This window comes from Artibeus jamaicensis, unplaced genomic scaffold (assembly GCF_021234435.1).
Source record: "Artibeus jamaicensis isolate MK-2021 breed Jamaican fruit bat unplaced genomic scaffold, CSHL_Jam_final contig_387, whole genome shotgun sequence".
Taxonomy (NCBI): Eukaryota; Metazoa; Chordata; class Mammalia; order Chiroptera; family Phyllostomidae; genus Artibeus; species Artibeus jamaicensis.
Window position 1 is genome coordinate 47,444,086 of NW_026521812.1, and position 24,989 is coordinate 47,469,074.

At 39.8% G+C, this 24,989-nt stretch overlaps 1 protein-coding gene across 2 annotated transcripts; it reads left to right on the forward strand.

Moving 5' to 3' along the window:
- Window positions 1-18,300: 18,300 nt before the first annotated feature.
- HTR1B (5-hydroxytryptamine receptor 1B) lies at window positions 18,301-21,440 on the forward strand. Of its 2 annotated transcripts, none has more exons than XM_037146572.2 (2): window positions 18,301-18,532; window positions 18,669-21,440. In XM_037146572.2, exon 2 carries the CDS (start codon window positions 19,591-19,593, stop codon window positions 20,758-20,760), a length of 1,170 nt encoding a protein of 389 aa, XP_037002467.2. In that variant the 5' UTR covers window positions 18,301-18,532; window positions 18,669-19,590; the 3' UTR covers window positions 20,761-21,440. The 2 variants fall into 2 exon arrangements, with proteins under 2 accessions (XP_037002467.2, XP_053520709.1); XM_053664734.1 differs by having other exon boundaries at window positions 19,271-21,440.
- Window positions 21,441-24,989: the final 3,549 nt, after the last annotated feature.

Here is a 24,989-nt window from a genome sequence, read left to right on the forward strand (position 1 = left end):
TCAGAGGAAAAAGGCCAGTAGCCCCTTCCTCTTGGGACTTTTATTGGGTTGTAATACACAGGAATACAGGGCGGCAAGGATCAAACCATAGATAACATTTCAAAGAAATCTGAAAGCTTAGTCTGAGTCAGTGTCTGTCAGGAAAGGGGGTTTGCAGAAACTTTGGGAGACATACTCATTTCTTGCTCAGACCCTTAACATATGAATGAAAGCACTCTTAGCAAAGCAGGTTTCACAGACTTTTTAGGAATTCTTTCTTATGCCAGATTTCCCCGAATACCACTCTAGCAAGGCAAGGAGCTGCACCCCTCCCCATCAGGTTCTCAGGCTTAAGTGGATTAGAGCCAGGAACTGCTCCTCCCAGATGAAGTGGGGACTCGGGCTATGTCACACAGCCAGAGGGCAATGGTCCATTGTTACCTCTTTGTTTCAGCCCGAGTCCTTCCTTGATGGCCTCCCAAGTGATTGAGTCTGGCTTAGGTTGTCCCTCTTTCTGTAAGGAGTCTTACCCGCCATTGACTTCCGACCATACATTGGGGGCAGGGAGAGGAAACTGAGGCAGCATTCTCTACCAGAGACAAGCTTTGTCTCCTGTGGCTCCCATTCGGAGGTCACTCACTCATCCTTAGCCATGGGGGGGGGGGTAGTTACAATTTCTGAAATCAGGCAGAGCGGTCCCCAACAAGGGAACCCCAGTACGCTGATGACGGGAATGAAGACTGGTGCAGCCACTATGGTAACAGTGTGGAATTTCATTAAAAAACTAAAAATGGAATCGTCTTTTGACCCATCTTCTGGGATTGTACCCTAAGAATCCTGAAACACCATTCAAAAGAACTTATGCACCACTGTGTTCATGGCAGTGGTATTCACAATAGCCAAATGCTAGAAACAGACTAAGTGCCCATCAGTGAATGAGTGGATCAATAAACACTGGTACATTTACACAGTGAAGTACCATGCAGCAGAAAGAATGATGGAATGTCTACATTTTGGGATAGCGTGGATGCAACTGGGGTATATTATGCTAAATGAAATAAGCCAGGTGGTGAAAGACAAATACCATAATGATCTCACCTATAAGAGGAACCTAATGAACAAGTGAGCAAAACAGAACCAGAGGCATGGAAACCAGGAGCAGACTGACAGTGACCAGAGAGGCTGGGGGAGGGGGATAAGGGTGGAAAGAAGGGGAAGGGACTAAGCAAGGAACATGTATAAATGGCTCATGGACATGGACATCAAGGTGAGGAATGATTGTGGGAGGGGAGGTGGGGGCTGGGTGGGGGAGAACAAAGGGGGGGAAATTGGGACAACTGTAATAGAATAACAATAAATATTTAATGTAAAATGAAATATAATCATTTAAGTTATAAAAAGATTATCTCTGATGTGAGTTAGGAAATGGGTTTGACTGCCTGTTCAAAGTCTAGAAACAGCAGTGACCTACTAAAGTTGAAGCCTAGAGTCCACAGCTCAGGGCTGAAATGTCAGCTTCATAGCATCACCTGGAATCTAGATTCTTTGTATCTTCTTCAGCATCCTCAGCATGGCTTCCTCATTGTGCCACTCAGTGGTCTAAACCACAAAACAGGATTCCCCACCCAAGAACTTCTGTTTTTATATCTACTTTGTTTCCCTATAAAAGAGTTGAGAAAATGTACCTTTTCAGTTGTACATATAAATCAATTTTCTCTTAATAGGGAAAAAAGGAGAATGAATATTATACAGGCAATCAACAGATGCTATCAGATAAATTCAATATGCCTAAGGCCAAATGTTAGCCAAATATATTGATTTTTCTGTGTTTCTTTTCAGCACCATTCATTTTCTCTTTAAGAGAATAAATAGATATTATTACAGGGCAATTTAAGCTGCATAACTTAAAATGAAGAATTGACATAATGATATATTTAAATAAGCTCAAATATATTTCAGTGAACTATGAAAGGAGTTTAGACCTATGTGGAAATGTTAAAAGGAATATGCAGAAAGTGATTTTATGTCAAAAGAGATGTGCAGTGACAGGTGAGAAATAGTAGGTTTTAAAGAACCTTCATAAAGGTCTTTAGAGCAGCAATTATAAACTATATGCCCCACCCCAGCTCCATTTTAGAATAACTATTGTTAATCCATGATGTACATATTAATGAGTTTCCTACTGTTATCCTACCACTGTGTTTCTCCCTGAATCTATGGTGTGAAAGTGGACTATCATAACCCCATCCTCACAAAGCCATAGAACGTTAGAATTTCTACTTTATTTTATTAGCAAATATTAACTATATAACTATTAAATAATAAAGTTTTGCTGATGTTAAAACTGTTTTACAAATACAGTAAAATTATCAAAAACATATTAAGTGTGCCATGGAGGGAAAGGCTTTATATAAAAATGTTTTTTTTAGATTTGTGATTGAAAAAATATTAAATAATTTCTTAATATGACATTCAAATACAGATAAAATGTGATTTTGAACACAGTATTCAGACAATGAGAACTTCAGAATAAGCTGACATTTTATTTCTGAGAGGCATTTGTCTTTATTATGATATGTAAAACATTTTCCTCAAGTTTGTAATCAATATGAACATAAAATTATAGTGAAATTTTATAGTGTTTCAATTACTTCACTCTGCAAACATTTTCTAGGCTGAAGATTTTGTAGGCTATACAAAGAAAATATACTAAAATTACCAAATCCAATTTTAAAAAATCCTACAAAGGCATAGGTGCATAGCAAAATTAATAAGGATATTAAAATTTAAACCAGGTTGCAAACGATCAGTGTTTTATGCATTAACTACTGGAGGACACATGTTTAAAACCTCTTTCCATGTAGATTTGGTTTAAGCTCAACCCAAGTTTGCTCAGGTTACATTCATGCGCTTGCTATAATTTTCAGATAAAAGATAACTTTCTGTAAAACATTTGAAGAGCTTACAAATCCAATACTTCAACATAATCTATACATAAACTCTCTTTACTTCAATAGGGTTTCATTTATATTTTGGCATGAAGATTTTACCTTGGGTAGACTTGGTTTTTAAGAGATTGAATGCAGTTTCAATAACTGTTAACTTAGGACTGATTTGCTTCCCTTGTGTATATTACCATATTATGCATCATTAAATAAATTTTGAAGATTAAGTTTGTATGGTAATGTAATTTCTACATTGCTATAAAGTGCTTAATGAATATCTTTTAAAAATAAAAATAGATTTATTTTTGGAAATAATAGAAATTCACACTTATTTCAATTAAAAATAATTCAAAAGTGAATAAAGAAGTGATAATTATCTCTCATCCCTCTATGCTAAGAATATCAATGATCAACATTCGGCGCATATGTTTCCAAACTTTTCAGTTAACTATAGCTTTAATTGCTTTAAATATTGTACAACTTCTTGTGTATCTCAGAAACAAAAATACTAAGTACCATATTTTGTCATGCATTATGTGCCCTTTTGCCCAAATTTTTGAGGAAAATATAAGGATGTGCATTATACATTAGCATGATGATTACATACCATGGTTATAAATAATGGGTTTAATAATCCCTTGTATAATGTGCAGAAAATCTGGGTACGCATTATTCATGGCAAATTAGAGTGACACTTTGTTTTACTCCAACTTTTAAAATGAAATAAAGGTTCATTTAGGTGTTGTGTTGCAAACCCAGCAGCTTGATATTCATAATATATTAACAGCTTGATATTAATATATTAATATATTAAAGGAAAAACAAATTTGCATATAAGTTTTGAAGGACTTAGTGGTTCTTATTCTCTAAGTCCTTATTCAGTGACACAAAGAATTTAATAATTGCACACAAAGGCAAATACAACAATAACAAAAATGCCATGCAAAAACATTCGGAAAAAATATATCCTCTATTATAACACAAAAAATCAGGCATGATGAAAATACAATGTACAGGTAGCAAGTTGAATGTAGAACACAAACTTGGAAGGGTGGTAAAGTTTTCCAATTAGTGATATTATCACTTTGATCTAGAACTTCTCACATAAGATTGAGAAATAGAACTTACCAGAGGGTCTGATCCAACCAAATAATCTTTACTGTGTAAAAAGTTCTGATTATAAAGAAGCATTTCTGTTTCCATAAATTTTGTGTCACAAGTCAGTCTTTATAAATCTATAAAAAGAATTTGGAGAAATTTTATAGAGAGCTGATGGGACCCTGCTTTATACGTAAGCCTGAGGAGAGCTGAGTCCAGTTTGGGTGATGGCAAGTCGGGGAAGCAAGTCCTGGCTGTAAGGCCCAGGCATTAAACAGAAGGTGACTTCTGAATGCTCTTTCCCTAAGCACATGGAGTAGTTGCACGGGAAATGTGTCACGTTTTAATTTTTTGTGGATGCAAATTAATTTTATTTATTTATTGTACTTTCAAAGATTTTGACTTCAATTTTATTTTTATTATATTGTTTAAAACTATTTCAAAATTAAATAAAATACATTTTTCTAAATTCATAAATAATAGTTTCATTTGAAAAAAACTAACAAATAGTATAATGCTAACCATCCAGAGTTATGAGTAACATTGGGATAAACATCTTCATAGCTAAATCTGCATTTTTCTTTAGTTATTCACAGGATATATTTTTAGAAGTGTAATTAGTAGCTCCAGGAATGTGATTTAGCGTATTTTGAGGCCCTTGTTACATTGTCACTTTGCTTCCTGAATCAGTGCACAGTTTACATTTTTATCAGCACTTTTTTACAACAGTTCAGCATATCTCAAAAAGGTACTTTTTAAAAACAACTTTATTTTTTTAAATTTATTTTTCAATTATAGTTTATATTCAGTATTATTTTTATTATATTCAGGAGTAAAGTATAATATTAGAACATCATATACTTTACAAAGTGTTTCCCCCAATATTTCCAGTACCCATCTGGCACTGCCCATAGTCAATACAATGTTATCAGCTGCGTTCCCTATGCTGCACTCACACTCCTGTGATTATTTTGGAAGTACCAATTTGTACTTCCTAATCCTTTCACCTTTTTTCACCCTGACCCTCAACCCCCTCTCATCTGGCAACCATCACTCTGTTCTCTGTATTTATGAGTCTGTTTCTATTTTGTTAGTTTATTTTGTTCTTTATATTCCACATATAAGTGAAGTCATGTGGTACTTGTCTTCCTCTCTCTGTCCTCAGTTAGCTTAATACCTCTAGGTTCACCTATGCTTTTGCAAATAGTACAATTCATTCCTTTTTATGGCCAACCAATATTCCATTGTTTGTATGTACCCCATCTTCTTTATCCACTCATCTACTGATGGATACTTGGGCAACTTCCATTTCTTAGCTATTGTAAATAATGATGCAATGAACATAGGGGTACATATATTCTTTCATAATAGTGCATTTGGTTTCTTTGGATATGCACCCAGAAGTGGAATCACTAAGTCATGAGGCAGTATCGTTTTTAATTTTTTGAGGAATCCCCATACTGTTTTCCATAGTGACTGCACCCATCTGTGTTCCCAGCATCAGTGCATGAGGGTTCCTTTTTTTCTACATCCTCACCAACACTTGTTTGTTGCTTTATGTTGATAGCAATTCTAACAGGTGTGAGGTGAAATCTCATTGTGATTTTAATTTGCATTTCTCTGGTGATCAGTGATGTTGAGCAAGTTTTCCTGTGTCACCTGGCCATTTGTATGCCCTCTTTGGAGAAGTGCCTATTCAGGGTCTCTGCCCATTATTTAATTGCATTGTTTTTTTCTTGGTGTTGAGTAGTATGAGTTCTTTACAAATTTGGATATTAACCCCTTATCAGATGTATCATTAGTAAGTATGTTCTCTCATTCAGTAGGTTGTCATTTATTTTTGTTGATGGTTTCCTTTGCTCCTATACAAAAACTTTTTACTTTGATGTAGAAAGTAAAAAGTTTCATTTGTTTATTTTTTCTTTTGCTTCCCTTTCCTAAGGAGATATATTAGAAAAAATATTGCCAAGAGAAATGTCAGAGGTTTTACTGCCTATGTTTTCTTCTAGGAGTTTTATGGTTTTGAGTTTTACATTTAAGTCTTTAATCCATTTTGAGTTTATTCTTGTTTACGGTATAAGTAGGTGGTTTAGTTTCATTTTCTTCGAGTGTATCTGCCCAAACTTCATAACGTCATTTACTGAAGACAGTTTTTATGCCATTGTATCTTCTGGAACAGCAATTTGATTTTGAACCTTTTTTTAATCTCATACACTTATTACTAAAATTCTGCAGCTCTCCAAAAATGAATTATTTTTTTGCTGATCTGACAAAAAAGTAGGTATAATTTTGATTTGTTCACATGGAACAGCTATTGTTGTTTAGCTGCTGTCATTTTTTTAAAAAATTGACAATGTAAGTGGCCCCGATTAAATAAATAGTCAGATATTACATATTTTAAAAATTCTTGCAGCACACCAATGTGCCATAGCATATGGGTTGAAAAATCACTGTTTCAGAGGCAAATTGATTTTAAGTTCATGATTAGGATAATAAAAATATGTAACAAAATTATCATTTGCTTTGTGGTCGGGCTGTAGAACAGCTGTCTGTTATCAAGGAAGAGATACCAATTACACAAGCACCTTAGTATCTGTCAACAGAAACCCTCACAAGCAAATATAGTCAAATTTTAAAACCTGAACTTTAGTTACACAGTGTGGTGCAATTAGCATGCACAAATAAAGTAAAATACTTAAATTTTTTTACAGATACATAATTGCACATCTGCAGACCCAAACCCTGTATTCACAGTTGGATTCTCACTTGGACATGAAACTATAATTTTAGAAAATAAACATGGAAAAGTTCTTCTGGTCATTATGCCATTCCAATCAATTTTCTCCTGCTCATTAGTTCATGTACTCAAAGTTTATTTTAGTCTAGGGAAAGGCTGCCATAAAACCACGCTGCATCCAGCTTTTCTTCCCACTGGAACAAGCCATCTGTGGTCTGCAGAGGAGAGGCAGAGAAAGGTAAGACTGACTATTCATTGGTCATTTAGTAGAGGTCATTTTAGGCAAAGTATTTACATTATCTCTAAATTATTATTGACATAGCTGGTAATTTACTTTTGTGCTTCACAAATAATAGCAAAGGAAACTTCATTTTGATGTCGTGTGGTCCTAAGGCTTGAATACTTCCTGCCACCAACTCTACATAACTCCTTTTATTTTGGGATACTTTATTTATGGCATATGTCCATCTAGCTCACTTTTCATAGTGTATATTATTGCATCATATGCCACATGAACAGCCTTGTACATATGAGGTCTCTCTGAAAAACATCCAGTCACTATTAACATAATGAGATCAGTTTGTTCAACATGGATATAACATGGTAGCCAAGGAGAGTGGACTGGAATGTGTGTGCATGAACAAAGATGACTTCATTTTACTACTCAGGTACATGCTCTTGAGTGAACATGTGTACTATGTGGCCATCACACTCAAAAGGGTTTGAGCAGGTAGAACAATGAACCTGCATCAAATTTTGCATTACGCTTGAACATTCCTCTGTGGAAACTATTCCAGTGATTCAGAAGGCTGTAGGTATGGGCAAGTGGTGATCAGCAGCTTCATCACAACAATGATCCTGCTCATGCATCATATCTCGTGGAGAGTTTTTTGGTGAAACATCAAATCACTCAGGTGACTCATCCCCTCTACAGCTCAGATTTGGCACCCTACAACTTCTGGCTTTTCCCAAAAGTAAAATCACCTTTGAAAGGAAAGAGATTTCAAACCATCAATGAGATTCAGGAAATAAGAAGGAGCAGCTGATGGTGACTGAAAGAGCTGTGTGAGATCCCAAGGTGCCTACTTTGAAAGAGACTGAAGCATCATTGTCCTATGTACAATGTTTCTTATATCTTGTATCTTCTTCAATAAATGTCTCTATTTTTCATATTACATGGCTGGATACCTTCTTGACAGACCTCATGTATCTTTGGACAAAATTTGGAGAGTAGCCAATTTCCTAAAAATACACTCCTCTTATTTGTATTTATTGTTAAATTATTTTGTTAAATAATTTATTTATTTTTTAGAGACGGGGAAGGGAGGGAGAAAGAAAGGGAGAGAAAAATCAATGTGTGGTTGGCTCTCATGTGTCACCCACTGGGGACCTGGCCTGAAACCCAGGCATATGCCCTGACTGGGAATCAAACCAGCAACCCTTTGGTCTGCAGGCCTGTGCTCAATCCACTGAGCTACAAGCCAGCTTTACTGTTAAATATTAAATTTATTTCTAAATGATTCATACCTTTACATTGGTTCAAATATTATAACTACATAAAACATATTAATTAAGAAGCCTCATGATTAACCCTGACCCAGTACCCTAAATCTTTCAGCCTCCTCATAGGTAAAAACTTTTAAAAAATACTTTGAAATATTTTCGGGATTACAGGAAAATTGCAAAAATGGTACTCAGGATTCTAATATGCCCTCACACACCTCCCCTTATGTTAACGCATTTAATATAACAAATAATAATAACCATGGAGCTATTTATCAAAACTGAGAAATCAACATTGGTGCAATACATTTTTTTACTGTTATTTTCCAGTTTTTTTTTAATGCAATTCTGGATCCCATATTGAATTTAGGCGGAATGTCTCTTTGGTCTCCTACACTTTATGACAGTTCCTTAGTCTCTCATTATTTGTGATCCCAACATTTTGAAGAATACTGCTCAGATATTTTATACAATGTTTGCTAATTTGGGTTTCTGTGATTATTTCCCATGTTTAGACAGTTGTTATGATTGTGTGGGAAGAATATTACTGAAGTAGTACCCTTCTCCGGGTGTCATACTGGGATGGGGGCTGATATCAACAGCCACTGCCAACCACTGGCAACTGTTTGCCTCTTTTCCCTCCTGTCATATAAAGGGACCATACTAATGTAACCTTTTGGGTCTGCCTTCTTTCACATTGCTTTTAAAGAGAAAATTACAGTCCCAATTGGCATCGCTTGTACTGAAGTCTATGATACCAAATCTAGACTTAATATGTAACCTAATTGCTATTTTAGCCTCTCCCAGAAACAAAATCTTAATTAAACAGTCTGAAATTTCCTGGGCAACACCAGTGAGGTAATTGGTAACATGGACCCCCTCTATTTCCCATAGAAAGAAGAGGCAATCCATATGATAAAACTTTTGCCAGTCTGCATTCCAACCCTGCCCAAAGATGTCCTGGTCTAAAAATGATCCTTTCTTTCCTTTTGTAAAAAGCTTTTTTCTTCTCACCCTTCTTCCTATAGAAAAACTCGATTTGGATGACTCCTCAGAACGCTCTTTGGTTGCTAGATGGGATATCACTCAATTCATGAGCCACATAATGATGCCAATTAGATCTAATTACTTGGTCAGATTTTTTTGAAACTGCAAATTGCATTCAAGATTCATGTTGCTTCTTGAATCAATAGTTGATTCCTTCTTACTATAGTTGATAGCTGAATGCATGTACTATAATTTGTTTATTCACTCTTGGTTGAAAGCTGTGCATATTGTTTTCAAATTCTGGCAATCATGAATAAAGCTACAATAAGCATTTAGGTACAAGTTTCTCTGTGAACATAAGTTTCATTTCTCTTGGATAGATAACTTGGAATAAATCATATCATAGGTACGCTGTCTTATAACAAATCTGTTTATAACAGATCTTAGAACTATTTTCCAAAGTTGGTGTGCCATTTTGCATTCCTGCCAACAAGATTTCCAGTTGTACTGCATTTTTGTCAGCACTTGACATTGCCAATATTTTTGTTAGACATTCCAGTAGGTTTGTAGTGGCATCTCAAGGTGATTTCACTTGCATTTCCCTGATGGTTAATTGCTTTATATGCTCATATGAGGGGGGACCCCCCCAAAAAACAGATTATCTACTTGAAAGTAGGATCTGTATAGTACAGGTTTCCCCCACTAGGTGTTCTAGAATCCCACCTGTATCAGTGTGCCAGCTGGTATTATTATAAGAGGCTGCATTTGGCTTCAGTGAATTTTTTTGAAGACTCCTTCAATATATTTGCCCATTTCATGATGGGTGATTTACAAGTGCAGCTCCCCACACTGCACTGTGTTCAGCAGTTTCTGACCAAAAAACAACATGACCCTTGTACTCTCCCCTCCCTATTCACCCAATCTCACCCCAAAGGACTCCCTGCCTCCCACTGAAAAAAGAGCTCAAAGGGAAATGTTTTGCTGATGTGTAAAAGATGAAACAGAGAATGGCAGAAGCACTAAAAGGCATTAAAATCAACAAGTTCAAAAACTGTTTTGAGCAGTGGAAAAAATGTCTCGATAGGTGTGTTGCTTCAAATGGAGAAGAGAACTTTGAAGGTGACTGAAGTTTAAACATGTAACAATAAATACACAAGTGTTTATAAATAAATCCTGTTTTTTGCGTCCCCCCCATATGTCAATGATTTATTTATTTGTTTGTTTTATGAAGGATCTGTTTAATCATTTGAGACATGGTTTGTGTCTGGCATATAGTCTATGTTTTTAGTGTTCTGTGTGCAAAATACGTAGAATACGTATTTTGTAATTTTTGAAATAGAATGTTGTTCATTTCATTTAGTTGAAATTAAATATTGTCTGTGTCATTTAGTTTGGTTAAGTAATATATTCCCCAAATATTTCATATTCTTACTATTTTTTCTGCTTGTTTTTTCATTTTAACAATTGTTCATTTTATCAGCTACAGAGAAATGTGTGTTAAAATCTCTAAATTTGGCTCTGACCAATGTGGCTCAGTTGTTAGGAGTCATCTTGCAAAGTGAAAGGTCACAGGTTAGATTCCTGGTCAGAGCATGTGCCTAGGTTGCAGGTTAAGTCCCTGTTTGGGGTACGTGTGAGAGGCAAACAATTGATGTTTCTCTCTCACACTGATATTTGTCTCCCTCTTTCTCTCCCTCCTTTCCCCTCTGTCTAAAAAATCAAATAAAAATAAAAATTTAAATCTCTAAATTTGATTGTGGCCTTGTCTAATACTTCTTTTAGTCCCATCAAGTTTTTGTTTTATATAGTTTGAGGCTATGGTATTAAGATTCTTATACCCTTCTTTAGGACTGATGCTTCATACATTAAAGTCTACTTTGTTTTTGAATAAATTTTTATTTTTATTTTTTTATTGTTAAATTACAGTTGTCCCCATTACTCTTCCCTGGCCTACCCACCCCCCATCCTTCCACATTCAATCCTTTCCCATTGTTTTTGTCCATGTGTCCTTTATACCTATTCCTTGACCACCCTTTCCCTTCTTTCCTCCATTATCCCCCTCCCCACCTCTATAGTCACTGTCAGTTTGCTCCTTATTTCCAAGTGTCTGGTTCTATTTTCCGTGCTTATTTGTTTTGTTGATTAGGTTCCACTTATAGGAAAGATCACATGGTATTTGTCTTTCACTGCCTGGCTTATTTCACTTAGCATAATGCTTTTTAAATATTAAATAGCCACGTCACCTTATATACGGTTACTATTTACATGCTACATCATTTTCATAACACTTAGCTTTTAAATATTTTATTTTTTTAAAAAACTGAAATATGTATTCTATAAAAGTATATAGTTAGGTATAATTTTTTCTAATAAATTAAAATTTTTAATTGGTGTGAAATCTATTTAAATGTATTGATATTACTAAAGTTGGATTTAAGTGTCATGTTCTTTGTCTTCTTTTTACTCTACTGTTTATTGTTCCTTTTTTCCCTAGCTTTTATGTATTAATCAACTACTTGTAGTATGCTACTTACATCCTTGTGTTTATTTTTAATAACAATTTTAGAGACTTTATGATATACACCCTTGAATTCTTAGGGTATAACTTAAATACCCTGTTCACTTCTTGAAGAATGCAAACATTTCACTGCAGATCACTTTGTTTATCCCTCTTTGGCTGAGTATCAGCTCTTCATGTTGGTCACATATTTTACTTCTACATGTGTTATAATCTCTATAAGATATCACTTTATCATGCTTTTAAATAGTTAATATTCTTTTAATATTCCTCATATATTTATACTCTCTGATGCTCTTCATTCCTTCTTTTAATCTGTGCTTCCATTTGCTATTATTTTCACTCAGCTTGGAAACTTCCTTTATTATTTCTTGTACCTTGTTCTGCTATCAACAAACCTTTTCAATTTTTGTTTGGATGAAAGGACTGGTATTTTAACTCCATTTGTGGAGGATATTTACTCTAGGCACAAAACTGTAGGTAACAACTTTTTAAGACTTTCAGCTCTTATAAGGCATCATTGCATTATCTCTTGAAAATTACAGTCTCTTTCCACTAGTCAATCTCAGTCATATTGTGCTTCTTGAAGACGATGTATCTTTTTCTCTGGAAGTTTTATGAATTTTTTCTGTCATTGGTTTTTACCAGTTTAACCATTAAGTGCTTGGCTGTGGCTTTTTTTGTATTCTGGCTGGAGTTCTTAGAACTTCTTTAGGGTATTCGCCTAAAATATTTATTTCTAGAAATTCTTGGAAATTATACCTTCAAGTGCTTTTTCTCTCCCCTGCTCTTTCTCTGTCTCTGTGCATGTATTTTTAGATCATTTGACTCAGCCCCAAACTCTTACATTCCGGTTCTTTTCTTTCTACTCCCCTTCTCTCTGTACTTTGGTTTAGACATTTTATTTTGGCTCTGAGTTTCCTAATCCTGTCGTATACTGTTTCCAGTGTGCTGTTCGACCCATTCAGTGATTACTTAATATCTAATGCTGTATGTTCATTTCCAGAGTTCCTATTCAACTCTGTTTTTAAAGATTCCCATTCACCATTGAAATTCTCTCTCTTTCTATCCATTTGGTCTATTCCCCCCTTATTTTTAACATATCAGTCATAGTTATTTTAAAGTTATTGGTCATTTCTTTATTACCATTATACATGCACTTTCTATTGTATGTAAGTGGGCAATAGAGGTGCCAGACGTTATTTTGCTCAGAGATTATTCACCCTTTCCTAAGTCAGGCAGAATGTATGCAGTGATGACTATACCAGCCAGTCAGACATGGAGCTGATTTATAGTTAGACTCAGTCTATCTGTGATTTGCCCTTTTTTGGGGACTTGCAATCCTGGCCTTTTAACTGAGAACCTAGAAGATGTCTTTTTCCTCAGGGAAAATAAGTCCAGGTTTAGCGTAGGCCCCTTTTCTAGAGGGACATTTTGTTCTAAGCAATCCAAAAGCAAGCATTTTAATTTCCCTGCTAGAATTTTCCTTCCACTCTCTTGGTCTTTTATTTTGCTATAACACATAGCCAATGTCCACAGGGAAAACTGGCTATTTGAAGTTCTAAATTCAAATCTTTCACACCGGTCCCAACAAGTGTCAAAAGCATTGCTTGTTTTTCTTCCCAGGCAAATCCTTCTGCCTGGACCAAGTCTACTCCACAGCTTGTGCCCAGAGTCAGCAAATGTCCAAAGGAAATAAAGCATGCAGCAATCATTAGCTGGTTGTTCCTCTCTGGGCTTTTAATTTGTCCTGTTTTGCATTTCTGGACTGTCAATTTGTCATGGTTTCCTACATTTTACTCAAGAGTAGAATACATTTCTCAGAATTACTGAACCTGTAACAGATGTAGATTAGTTTCTGAAATATGATTCAAACTGAAAGATGTAATTCTTAAAGGTGTTAATGGCTGTGGTGTGGATTCACATGGTGCGGATAAAACACATCTGCAGTGAAACAGATAAAATAATCCAACATGCCAGACAGCAAACCACAGAAGAAGGACAGAGCACCAAGCCCTGATGGTGTTCCAGAACGCTTGCTCGAGCTCAGTGGTACCTCTTCTTTGTCCAGCGCCTGGTGCTTCAATACCTTTTTTGAGCCCCACTCTTCTTGAAACAAATTTTCTATTTTGCTTTTAGGTATGATTAAATTGGTCTTCTACCATTTTCAGTGAAAGTCTTCATTGGTTTCTGTTTGGGCTGTGGATTTAGGAACATTTCGTGTGTGATCACCTATCAACATTACTTTGGAAGTGATAATTTGCTGGCTAACCATCATCATAGTACACAATTTTCTACATGAATTTTACCACCACCAGCTCCTCCCACGCTGAAAAACATGAAGGCATCTAACAGAAAATTATTCTGGAGACTTAAACAGCTATGGCCAGTGATGCTTCTCACAAGCAGGATGAAATAAAGCCGCAGGCAGGATGGTTGAGCGTGCTGCTGATGCTGAGCTGCGTGGCTGACTCAGTGCAGACTATTCAAAAAGTCTCAGACCTTAAAATTAAACAAACTTGGACTCGAAAACCAGTTCTGTAATTACCAGCTGTCTGACGTTGGGAAACTTACTTAAATTCCCTAATCTTCAAACTCCTCATCCAGAAAATGAGGATGATGATGACAACTCCTAGTGTTGTTGTAAGGATTAAGTGAGTAAATGTATATGGAACAGGTAACATAAGGTACATAGTGTTCAATAAAGGGTAATGGCTATTATTTATTAATTACAGGTCAAGAACAATTAAACTTTTTTTGGGGGGGGCAACACTGAAAATACAAGTGATGCAATTTTTCCTAGTTGAAAATAAGACAAAATCCCGTTTTGATTGCCTTTTTCCTGAGGCCAGTGGACAACCTCATTATTACAGTCCGTGAATTAATTTTTGTGCAGAGACTTCATCTTGAACAGAGCTGCCTAATGATGCTGCCAACTTAAAGTAGCATGTTTTTCTCCTCAGTTTGGTGGATTTATTGGCATTATTTTTCCATCCAAAAATTTCTTATCACCACATTCCATTGTTTGTTCAAGAAGAAAAATTCATTTCCTCCAGGCAACCTCTGCTTACATAACCTTAAGTTTTAGGTTAGAAATTTTCTGTTGGGACCTAGGTCTTCAGCCAGGAAATGTGTGTGTGATTGGGACCTTAGTTGGGAACTAGCTCTTTTACTGGCTGGAACTGGACCAGCTTTGCAGGAGTAAAGGAGTAATCTACCTGTTGAAGTTATCTGTTGAAAGGAGCAAAGTGCCTGTTACTACGGAGACAGGCATTAGAAAGTGTCTAAGTTTTGTCTCTTTGCTCTCATTTTTGTCTACTTTCTTCCTTGAATACAGACATGATATTTCTATCTATACATAAACACATGGTTACTAATTATCATAGATTAATTTGTGCCATCCTAGAATTTAGAAAATATAGAACTTAATTTTATTATTTGGCAAGGCTTAAAAATCCCTTATGAAGAACACAACACATAAGTACCATGACATAAAGGCCAAGTCAAAGGCCCAATGTGGGGTCAATGAATGTGGAGGGTACCTTGAGCTTCACAAGGTCTGTTACCACCCAGAACTTGTCTGCAAAAATTATACGTATACATCTCTATGTTTGTATTCAAATCTTCATTCATCCAAACGTTTCTGTTGTTTCATCAAGCAAGAAATAATCTTGTACTTTCAATATTACCAACAAATTTGTAAAGAATAGTTACTGGAGAAAACATAAAGGGAAGCCAGCAAAGAGCTAAAACTACACGTGAGGATACACCGAGAGCTCAAGGTCTGCAGTCCATTTCCTGGGGCGGGGGCGGAGGGGGGAGTTAAACACAAACGAGCTGAAGAAACAAAAACAGGGGCCACAGATTGAGGAAGCAGGAGTTGCATTAAGAAGCAGTTTGTCAGGTTTTCACATTTTGTGATGAAGACTGCCTGTGTATTTTTCAAGTTGTGGCGGTAATAGAGGACGTAAGATTGCAGATTGCATTTTCCTTTATTCTCTTCAGAGCATTCAGTCTAGTTAGTACCCTGCTGCAAACTTGGAAGCCTCTGCCTCCTCTCATTCCACTACAGCAGCAGCGCCGTGTCTTTCAGACACAGGAAAGGTTTCTTTAAAGGGGCTCGTCCTCTCCGCTCGCTCAGCACCACACCACAGCGTCAGGCTGCGTCTGTGACCCCAGGCTTCCCTGGGGGTCCAGTGTTAACCGCCACCCCCCCGCCCCCGCCGCTGAAAGTCCCGTGTGAAGCAGAAGAGGTGAGCACATTAAATGCGCAGTTTTCGTGCCACGTGGTCAAACAAGAGCTTTTTCCATCCAACCAACTTTTACTGCGCTGACACCCCATTGTGATGTCTGATTCTCCTTGCCCCTCGCGCAGTCTGTGTGGGCTGAATTTCCTTCAGACTTCAAGGGAGGCTTGTCCTAGCGCTTCTGGGGGCCGTACCTAAGAGCCAGGTGGTGCGAGAGCCCGCGCAACCCGGGCAGAGGCAACTTTAAAGGTGCCTTGCTCTCTTGACAGTTTTATTACGCCCGCGCCCGTGTGTAAACACTAACATTTTATATGTTTTCAAGCGTGAAAGGAGTGTGTGAAAAATGCAGGAGCCAAATTAATGAAAAGTGGTTCTCCACTAAGCCCTGTCAAAATCCTGTCTGTATGTCCGCTGGGGCTGGATGTATTCAAGCAATTCGTAACCAAAGGTGGGTAGGGGGTGAGGGAATCAGACTCCATCCAGAGTGGCAGATTCCACTGGGGTCCGGGACTCCGCGAAGAAACGAAAAGGTGGCTGGAGAAAGCCACAGGTTTCTCCATCGCTAATGTTAAATCCTAGAAGGAGCAAGTGGTTTTCTCCTTTGCATGCTACTCGAGCAGAAATTGAAAAGCAGGCTACCTGCGGCTCGTTAACATTCCTCTCTGCGTTACTCTGCCTCTTAACAGTTCAACAGTTCTCTCTAATCTTGCTGCTCCCTGAAATTAGCCGGGGAATAGTTTCCTGCACCCCAGCCCCGGCACACGTATTTGCTCCATTCTGGCCAAAGCACCCACACCTAATGGTTTAGGCTCCCTGCTTTGCTTTCCTCCCTGTGGTTTCTAAGAGAAAGATGAGAGTTTGCTAAATAATCAAGTCTAGCTAGAAGCTTGATGTGGATGGGTAGAGTGGGAAGATGGGCAGGACCCCTTAAAATGTGGTGCAAATGAGGCTTAATATTACCAGAACAGTGTTGAGTGCTATGAAAGGGAGAAGAGGAAAGAGAAGGTTGTGTGTTTACTCTCAGAGTGGCCGCTGCAGCTCAGGGCCATCCGAGGATGTCTTTGGAGAGCGCCCACCTTTTAAAGGAGTACCCTCACTTTTAATGCATGCATGTGTTTTATTTTCTTCATACCACTTAGCAGTATATGAAAGCATGTTATTATTTACTTGCTTATGTGGTTATTGTCTGCCTGCCTGTTTGACAATATAAACTACTTGAAAACTGGGTCTGGGTCGACCCCATTGAACTTGATTCCCCTGGTGCCTAGAATGCCCTGGCATAGAGTAGGCACTCTATTTTTGCCTGCCTGGCTTACTGATGAGGAATTAGAGGATCTCGGTTTAGGGTTCTGTCACCTCGGATAAAAGCTCTTCTTTCAAAGGATCTCAATTACTTAAACAAACATAACAACAACAAACTGAATGGATGGGTGGAAAATCAGACAATCTCCAGCTCTAGAATAGATGGAATAATATTCTTTAAAATATGTTTACATTTAACCTGATAAATTCAATTACAATGTAGGTTTTCATTTATTCATTAAATTATTTATTTTATTGGATGCATTCTACCTGCGACAAACACTGAACCAGGCTCTGGGAACTCGTAGTTGGGTCAGCTGTCAGGGTTGAAAATACATTGTTCATCCTGGTGTTTTTCAATAACTGACTTGTACTTCCACCCTACACTTGTTTCTGTTAAGGCTGGGCACAGGGGATAGGCTCTGGTCATGATACCTAGGGACTAGTGCTACTGCTTGGTGCTGAAATATGTTTGATACCCTGATGTTTTTGTTGAAGGCAAAGGAGACCCATTGATGATGTTGTTGGTGATGGCCCAGAGCTACTTGTTTGTTTTGTTTTGTTTTTCATTTCTTGAATCCCGATGACCTCTTTTCTAGGTAGGCTGCAGAAATCACTGTTCTTTCTGAGAACTGTTTTCCAGGGGCACTGAACTGCTAAGCTGCTGGAGCAGGAGGGTGGAGTTGAAGGTTTAATTTGACATGCAGTGAGCTTCTGTTTGTGATAGTTTTACATTTTTGCACACAGCTCTTTTCTTTTTCTGACTAAACAGTTAAAGGGGAGGGATTGAATGAAAAGTACTATTCCTAAAACCAGATATGAAAAACTAGTTTGTATTTTAGCAAGAGTTAAGTATGACTTTATGCCCAAGGTATTCAATATAAAATGCACTGATAGCCATTTCCTTCTTAGGCTGTATCACTGGCGCCTCCTTCTAACCTGGGTGTGGCCAGCAGGGCTGGTAAAAATTCCTGAGGAGAGAGGTCAGAGATTGGGGCTAAACTCCACCTAAGCACAAGCCTGCTGGGGTGGGTGGTTGTAGGTAGTTGCCGAGATTGTGCCTGTGCTCCTAACTGAGAGCATGGGTGTAACTGGAGACGCGCGCAGCAACCTCTGAAGCAGACAGAGGCAAGGACGGGACGCCCTCATCCCCATTTTCGGCCGAAACTGCGGCACCTGGGTGTCAGGATCGGGAGGAGCCAAAGGAAGCGAAATGGTGAGACGGCGGTAGGACCTGGAGGGAGCTTCGTAGGCCAGGGAGGGAACTGGGCGGGAGAAACGGAGGGAGGGTGAGGGAAAAGGGAAGGTGTTCGGGAGCTGGAGCTGACACCCGCACTCCCTGCGCCCGCCAGAGTAGCTGGAGCGACCTGGACCCTATAAAAGGAGCTCATCTGTTCCACGGCTCTCACGCCTCTGCCAGGCTGGCGCACACCGCTTCCCTCCAGCTTCCCCAGAAATCGGCCCCTTCCCCGTGTGCCTCGCTGTGTCCCCCAGAGCAGTGCGCCCAGCAGCGTGACTCAAGTGTTGCCCGCGGGACGGAGGTGGCCGCCTTGGCCACGCGGTGCGAGCAGCTGCAGCCCAAGTCCTCGAGTCCCCCCTCGTGCGGCCCCGTTTCCGCGGGGCAGTTCGCGGGAGTGGCCAGCGGGTGAAAAGGAGGGAGGGCAGAACCCCGTTCCCTGCGCAGCGCTGCTCCTAGACTTCACCCCGCCCTACTCTGGCGGCTGCGGCCGCTGCAGGAAACTGCCACAGTCTGGGGAGGGGGGCGGGAATGCATGACCAGGACTCTTCAGTGGCCTGCACGTTTTGGTCTGAAGAGCTAGAAAACTCCTGTGGGCCGTCTCTGCAGCTCAAGGAGCGCCCCGGCTAGGAAATGCTCATCCCTGAGCATTTGGGGTAAGAGACCCCACCTGGCTAATGCTCCCTCCTCAAACAATACATGGCCCTCCTCCACTAGACGCCTGGGTGGAAGCCGATGCGGCGTGGGGCTCGGTGGGCCAGTCCTTAGCAACACCGGGTGTGGAGAGAAGCAGCCAGAGACGCGGAGGAAGCGCCAGGCGCACTGGAAGTGCAGGGGACACGCTCGCCTGCTGTGGCTGCCGCGCCCTTGACCTCTAGTTTCAGCTGGGAACCTGGGTGGAGGAGTAATTCAGAAACCTAAGGAACTAACTACCAACCGGGGAACGAGACTGTGGTCTCTTCCGCAGTTTTCCCCCCCGTCCTTCGAGCGTTCCGTGCCCTAGAGCTGCGCTCGGAGGAGCCGGGGCGAGGAGAGACATGGAGGAGACAGGCGCTCAGTGCGCCCCGCCGCAGCCTGCGGGCTCCCAGACTGGGGTTTCTCAAGCCAACCTCTCCGCTGATCCTTCCCACGACTGCAGTGCCGAGGGCTACATTTACCAGGACTCAATCGCCCTGCCCTGGAAAGTACTACTGGTCATATTTCTGGCGCTCATCACTTTGGCCACCACGCTCTCCAATGCGTTTGTGATCGCTACTGTGTACCGGACGCGGAAGCTACACACCCCAGCCAACTACCTGATCGCCTCCCTGGCGTTCACCGACCTGCTAGTATCCATCCTGGTGATGCCCGTCAGCACCATGTATACAGTCTCCGGCCGCTGGACCCTGGGACAGGTGGTCTGCGACTTCTGGCTCTCTTCGGACATCACCTGTTGCACTGCTTCCATCCTGCACCTCTGTGTCATCGCCCTGGACCGCTACTGGGCTATCACGGACGCCGTGGAGTACTCGGCGAAAAGGACTCCTAAGAGGGCGGCAGTCATGATCGTGCTGGTGTGGATTTTCTCCATCTCCATCTCGCTGCCACCCTTCTTCTGGCGTCAGGCCAAAGCCGAGGAGGAGGTGTCGGACTGCGTGGTGAACACCGACCACATCCTCTACACAGTCTACTCCACGGTGGGCGCTTTCTACTTCCCCACCCTGCTCCTCATCGCCCTCTACGGCCGCATCTACGTGGAAGCCCGCTCCCGGATTTTGAAACAGACTCCCAACAAGACCGGCAAGCGTTTGACCCGAGCCCAGCTGATAACCGACTCCCCTGGGTCCACGTCTTCTGTCACCTCTATTAACTCGCGGGCGCCCGACATGCCCAGCGAATCGGGGTCTCCGGTGTTTGTGAACCAAGTCAAAGTGCGAATCTCTGACGCCCTGCTGGAGAAGAAGAAACTCATGGCCGCTAGGGAGCGCAAAGCCACCAAGACCCTGGGGATCATTTTGGGAGCGTTTATTGTGTGTTGGCTGCCCTTCTTCATCATCTCCCTTATGATGCCCATCTGCAGAGCATGCTGGTTCCACCTGGCCATTTTTGACTTCTTCACGTGGCTGGGCTATCTCAACTCCCTCATTAACCCCATTATCTATACCATGTCCAATGAGGATTTCAAACAAGCGTTCCATAAACTGATACGCTTTAAATGCACAAGCTGACTTGTCGATTGCATTGGGGTCGCCTAAAAGTGGCCTTTGGGGACCATGTTGTGCTTGGTTCCACAGGTAGGTCGACTTTTCTTTCACTGTTACTGGGTCCGAACCAGGCACTCTCTTCTGGGCAAGGGCAATGCATCCTGAGAAGCCAGGACGGCCCTGAGAGAAAGAGAGAGAGAGAGAGAGCTCTGAAAGAACTGATCAAAGGAAAGATAGAGCTTCCCTGCTGAGGAGGAAGCTCCCTTTCATCCCTCAAACCCCAGGTTCAGCACTGACCCTGCGACAGCCAATCACCAATCACAAGGGGGTTTTGCAACTTTTTAAAAATTGATGATGGAAAGGTGATCATTGCCCTGCTTTGGTGTCATGGAGGATGACCTCTAGAACCAGTGATACATGTAGGTGTTGGTTTGAACCCTGTCTGAGACAGATGCTTAAAGCCTGGCAGTACTTGAACTACACTTAATACCCTGTGTTTTGGGGAGAACTTTGTGTTGCAGCTTCATTTAAGAACAATTACTTTGGCATCCTTCAGTCTTCATTTTTTTTTTTAACCTTGGTTGGAGAAACTTGTGGAGTTGGTGCTTCAATCCCTAGGTGTGGCTTGGAGGGCACAGAGAAACCTTGAAGAGTTAATGGCAAAATTCCGATGTTAAGATCTCTATTTTTATTACAGTTGAAACTATATGGGATTGGGTGGGTGGGAATGGGAGATGAGGACTGTTAAACAGAGAACCAACACCTACGATTGTTTGTTTTCTGCAGATTTGTGATTTTTAATTCCTACTTAGTGATTGTCAAACCACATTTCTAACAACTCAAGCAAAACATTACATGTGCCAAGTGCCAAAATCTGCAGGTTGCTTTATTTTTTTTCTTCTAATTTCATGCACCTGTCATTTTGCACATTTAAATCCTCATAAATGGAGGATATGATGGGTGACTCAGCCCAAGCTGCTCTGTTTCTTATTAATGCAATTGATTAAACTGATGATATTAGATACATACTGCTCCTTAAGGAGAAAAGCATCTTTATTCCTTATCCAATTCAGTGAGTTGTAAGGGAATCTGATGAATAGGAATAGTTCTTATTGAATTAAGAAATGAGGGGCAATGGGAGGATGTATATTTTGACTTGTAAAAAATCTTAAATGCATGAGACTTTTTTCTGATAGTCATTTGCACTCTCTTTCCCATTTGTAATTCCTTTGTGTGCTAACATACAAAATAACTAAAAGAAATAGCCCCTTTCTCCAAAATCTTCAAAATGCAGTAAGAACCTAAAAGCTATGTTTTTTCCCCTTTTCAATTGAAGTTTGGGTAGGAACAAAGATCACTTGAAAATGACATGCAAGAACTTTAGACAAGCTTAGAGAAACTAACATTGAGCCTGTTTTCCTCGTAACTCATGGAACCAAAGTTCAAACTTACTAGGTAATCAAGAAACTGATAAGCCTTTGCACCTCAGAAATTTGTTACTAACCTGATACCTCAATAAATATGATAGCAGGATATGATAGCAGGAATACTTAAATGTATCTGTCTTTTCAAATTACAACAGTGCTTACTTATTATCTCAAATTCACTCTAAAGACTCCCTAACACAGGGCAAGATTTATACACTAAAAGATTTTAAAAAATGCATTATCTAAGTGAAAAGGAGTAGCCCCAAAGGGTCATCTACACAGAAAAAATTTTAAAAACTGTGTATGTGGACCATTTAATATGCCAAGAAGATTTACATTCCCTTCTTCAGAGAGCTCTCTGCAGTTGATAACCTTGTACGCAAGTTTGTCTTTGTAAAAGGAACCCACTCCCTGCTTGATGCTCTCCAATCCAGATTGTGAGACAATAGATGTATTGATCTGGACTCCACCATTTGCCTGCTGTGCAGACCTTCACTCTGGGGCAGTGACTTTTGAACTACACTATTCAAAGCTTCACACATACACTAAATAAAAAGGGAAACATAAACTAAATCAAACAGGGAATGTTGGAATGTTGATTAACATTTACACCAGTTACTGGAGTGATTTTTAGATAAAATTTAAAATGAAATTTTAAGAATTAGATGAGCCTATATTTCTGCTATATCCCCATGTTTCTTTGTTTTGTTTTGCTTGTGACATTTCTCCTATGGAGAAGTCTAGGTCACTACATAGAGGAGTGTGCATAAGGCACACGATTTGTTTTTATGTTATGATTGTTTCATGTGTATGCAGTTGTGCTTTCTTTGGGCCTAAGAAACAATTAAGTCAGCTTCTAGGCTAATTGAAACAGATAGCCACTTACAAATGATTTCTGTAATTGGCACATACAATGATGGTCTCTTCATGTTAACAAAACATGGTCAATTTAGTAAAAAAGACTGTTTGCCTTTTTGTAGATTTACCCACTTAAATTTTTGCCTATTTGGCTGAACTGACTGGATTTGGGGCATATTATGTGAAATAGAAGCTTGCAAACCCTTGTATTTATAAGAGATCTAGAAACATCATTTTGCATTGCACATGATTATGCAAAGCGGATCATTCATCCCAGGGGTATGCAGTTAGAACTATTAAGTTCCGTCATTGTTGCCTATCGCATGGTGGTTTCATAAACGAGCCGTACAGCTTTCTTTGCAGAACATAAACTGAGAGGTAGAAATGTCTGACTTACATAGAAATGAAAATATATTTTCATTGGCTGTGGTAACAAATAACATTTTCCATGCTGTGAATTGCACAAATTTTCACACCACTATATGACTGTATACTCATCCAAAAATGCGAGTACCGTCAGTGTTTCTAGGAATTTTAGAGTTTCCTTTTTAAAAATGGACACTGCATCCATCAAGGAATGCTGATTGAGTTCAACAAATTTCCTACAGGACAATTTTCTTCACTATTTCTCTCTGTCATTTTAGTTTTGCCTTCTTTAACCAGGAAACCCTGAGAGGACTATGATTCACTCACACAGTAAAATTGCAGACTATGTGTATTTCATGAAGTTGCCTTTGGTGTTCCACCATTCAACAAATGTGTAATTGGAGATGAAATTTAGAAAAATAATGAAATAAAAGTCCTTTTTTTCTGTTCTAAAAAGCTTTTGGTAGTAATTCTGTTATTCGGGGACGATTGGTTCTTTGGATTCCGGGCTGAATTTAGGTATTTGAGCCTTCAAGAGAGAATAATCGACGAAAAAGACACTGTGGAGGACTTGCAAGTACCACCATAGTTTGGGGGCTTTAGTTTCTATCACCAGGAAGAACTTAAAAGAAAATAGACAAACTGTGATCTCATATTCTGCAAAGAAGGTAAGTCAGGTTCATTATTATAAGAGTTTTCTAGATCAGCGTTCTGCAGGTACCATTTCATCTCTAGGCTGGGTAGTAAGATTTCAAGGCACTGAGTGGTGCTTGAAATACAGAAAAAGGAAACAGAAGACCTGGGTTAGAAGCAGTCTTGGAGGACACATAAGAGGAGAAAACTGACTTATCTGGACACTGGAGAAGTTGACAGAAAAACGGCTTTTGGAATCAGAAAGTGCTAGGATTGAATCACAAATACAGCAGCTTATAGCTATATTGTTCTCATACTGCAAGCCCCCTTGCAGTTTGTACCAAAGGTGCAGAGACTATACATGTAGAGCACCTATCAAAATACCCGATGCCTTTTCGGATGTCGGCAGCTGATGCCTCTCCTAGGAGACACATTATTTCCCCATTGCCTCCCTTGAAGATTCAGGGCCTCTGGAGCACAGAAAAACAGTGCTACTTGCAAGAGGCTGGACAGGGGACTAAAGGAGACAATGAGAGAATGTGACTAAACTAAAAAGTGAAAGAGGGCCCTGGCTGGTGTAGCTCAGTGGATTGAGCGCAGGCCTGAGAACCAGAGGACTGCGGTTTGATTCCCAGTCAGGGCACATTTCTGGGTTGCAGGCCAGTCCCCAGCAGGGGACCCACCAGAGGCAACCATACATTGATATTTCTCTCCCTCTCTCCTTCCCTTCCACTCTAAAGATAAACAAATTAAAAATATTTTAAAAGTGAAAGAGGTTAGGAACCTTTCACACTTATCCCCTTAGACAGGTACCCATAGGACAAAGGCTGAAGAGATGGTTTGTACTAGCTCTAAGGGCCAAGAAGAAATTGCTAAATATTTCATTTCCTATGGCATCCTCTTACTTACTTTTAATCTCCTGACTTCTTTGTCCTTGTCTAGAGGTTCCCAGCTGTCTTCTGAGTCCAC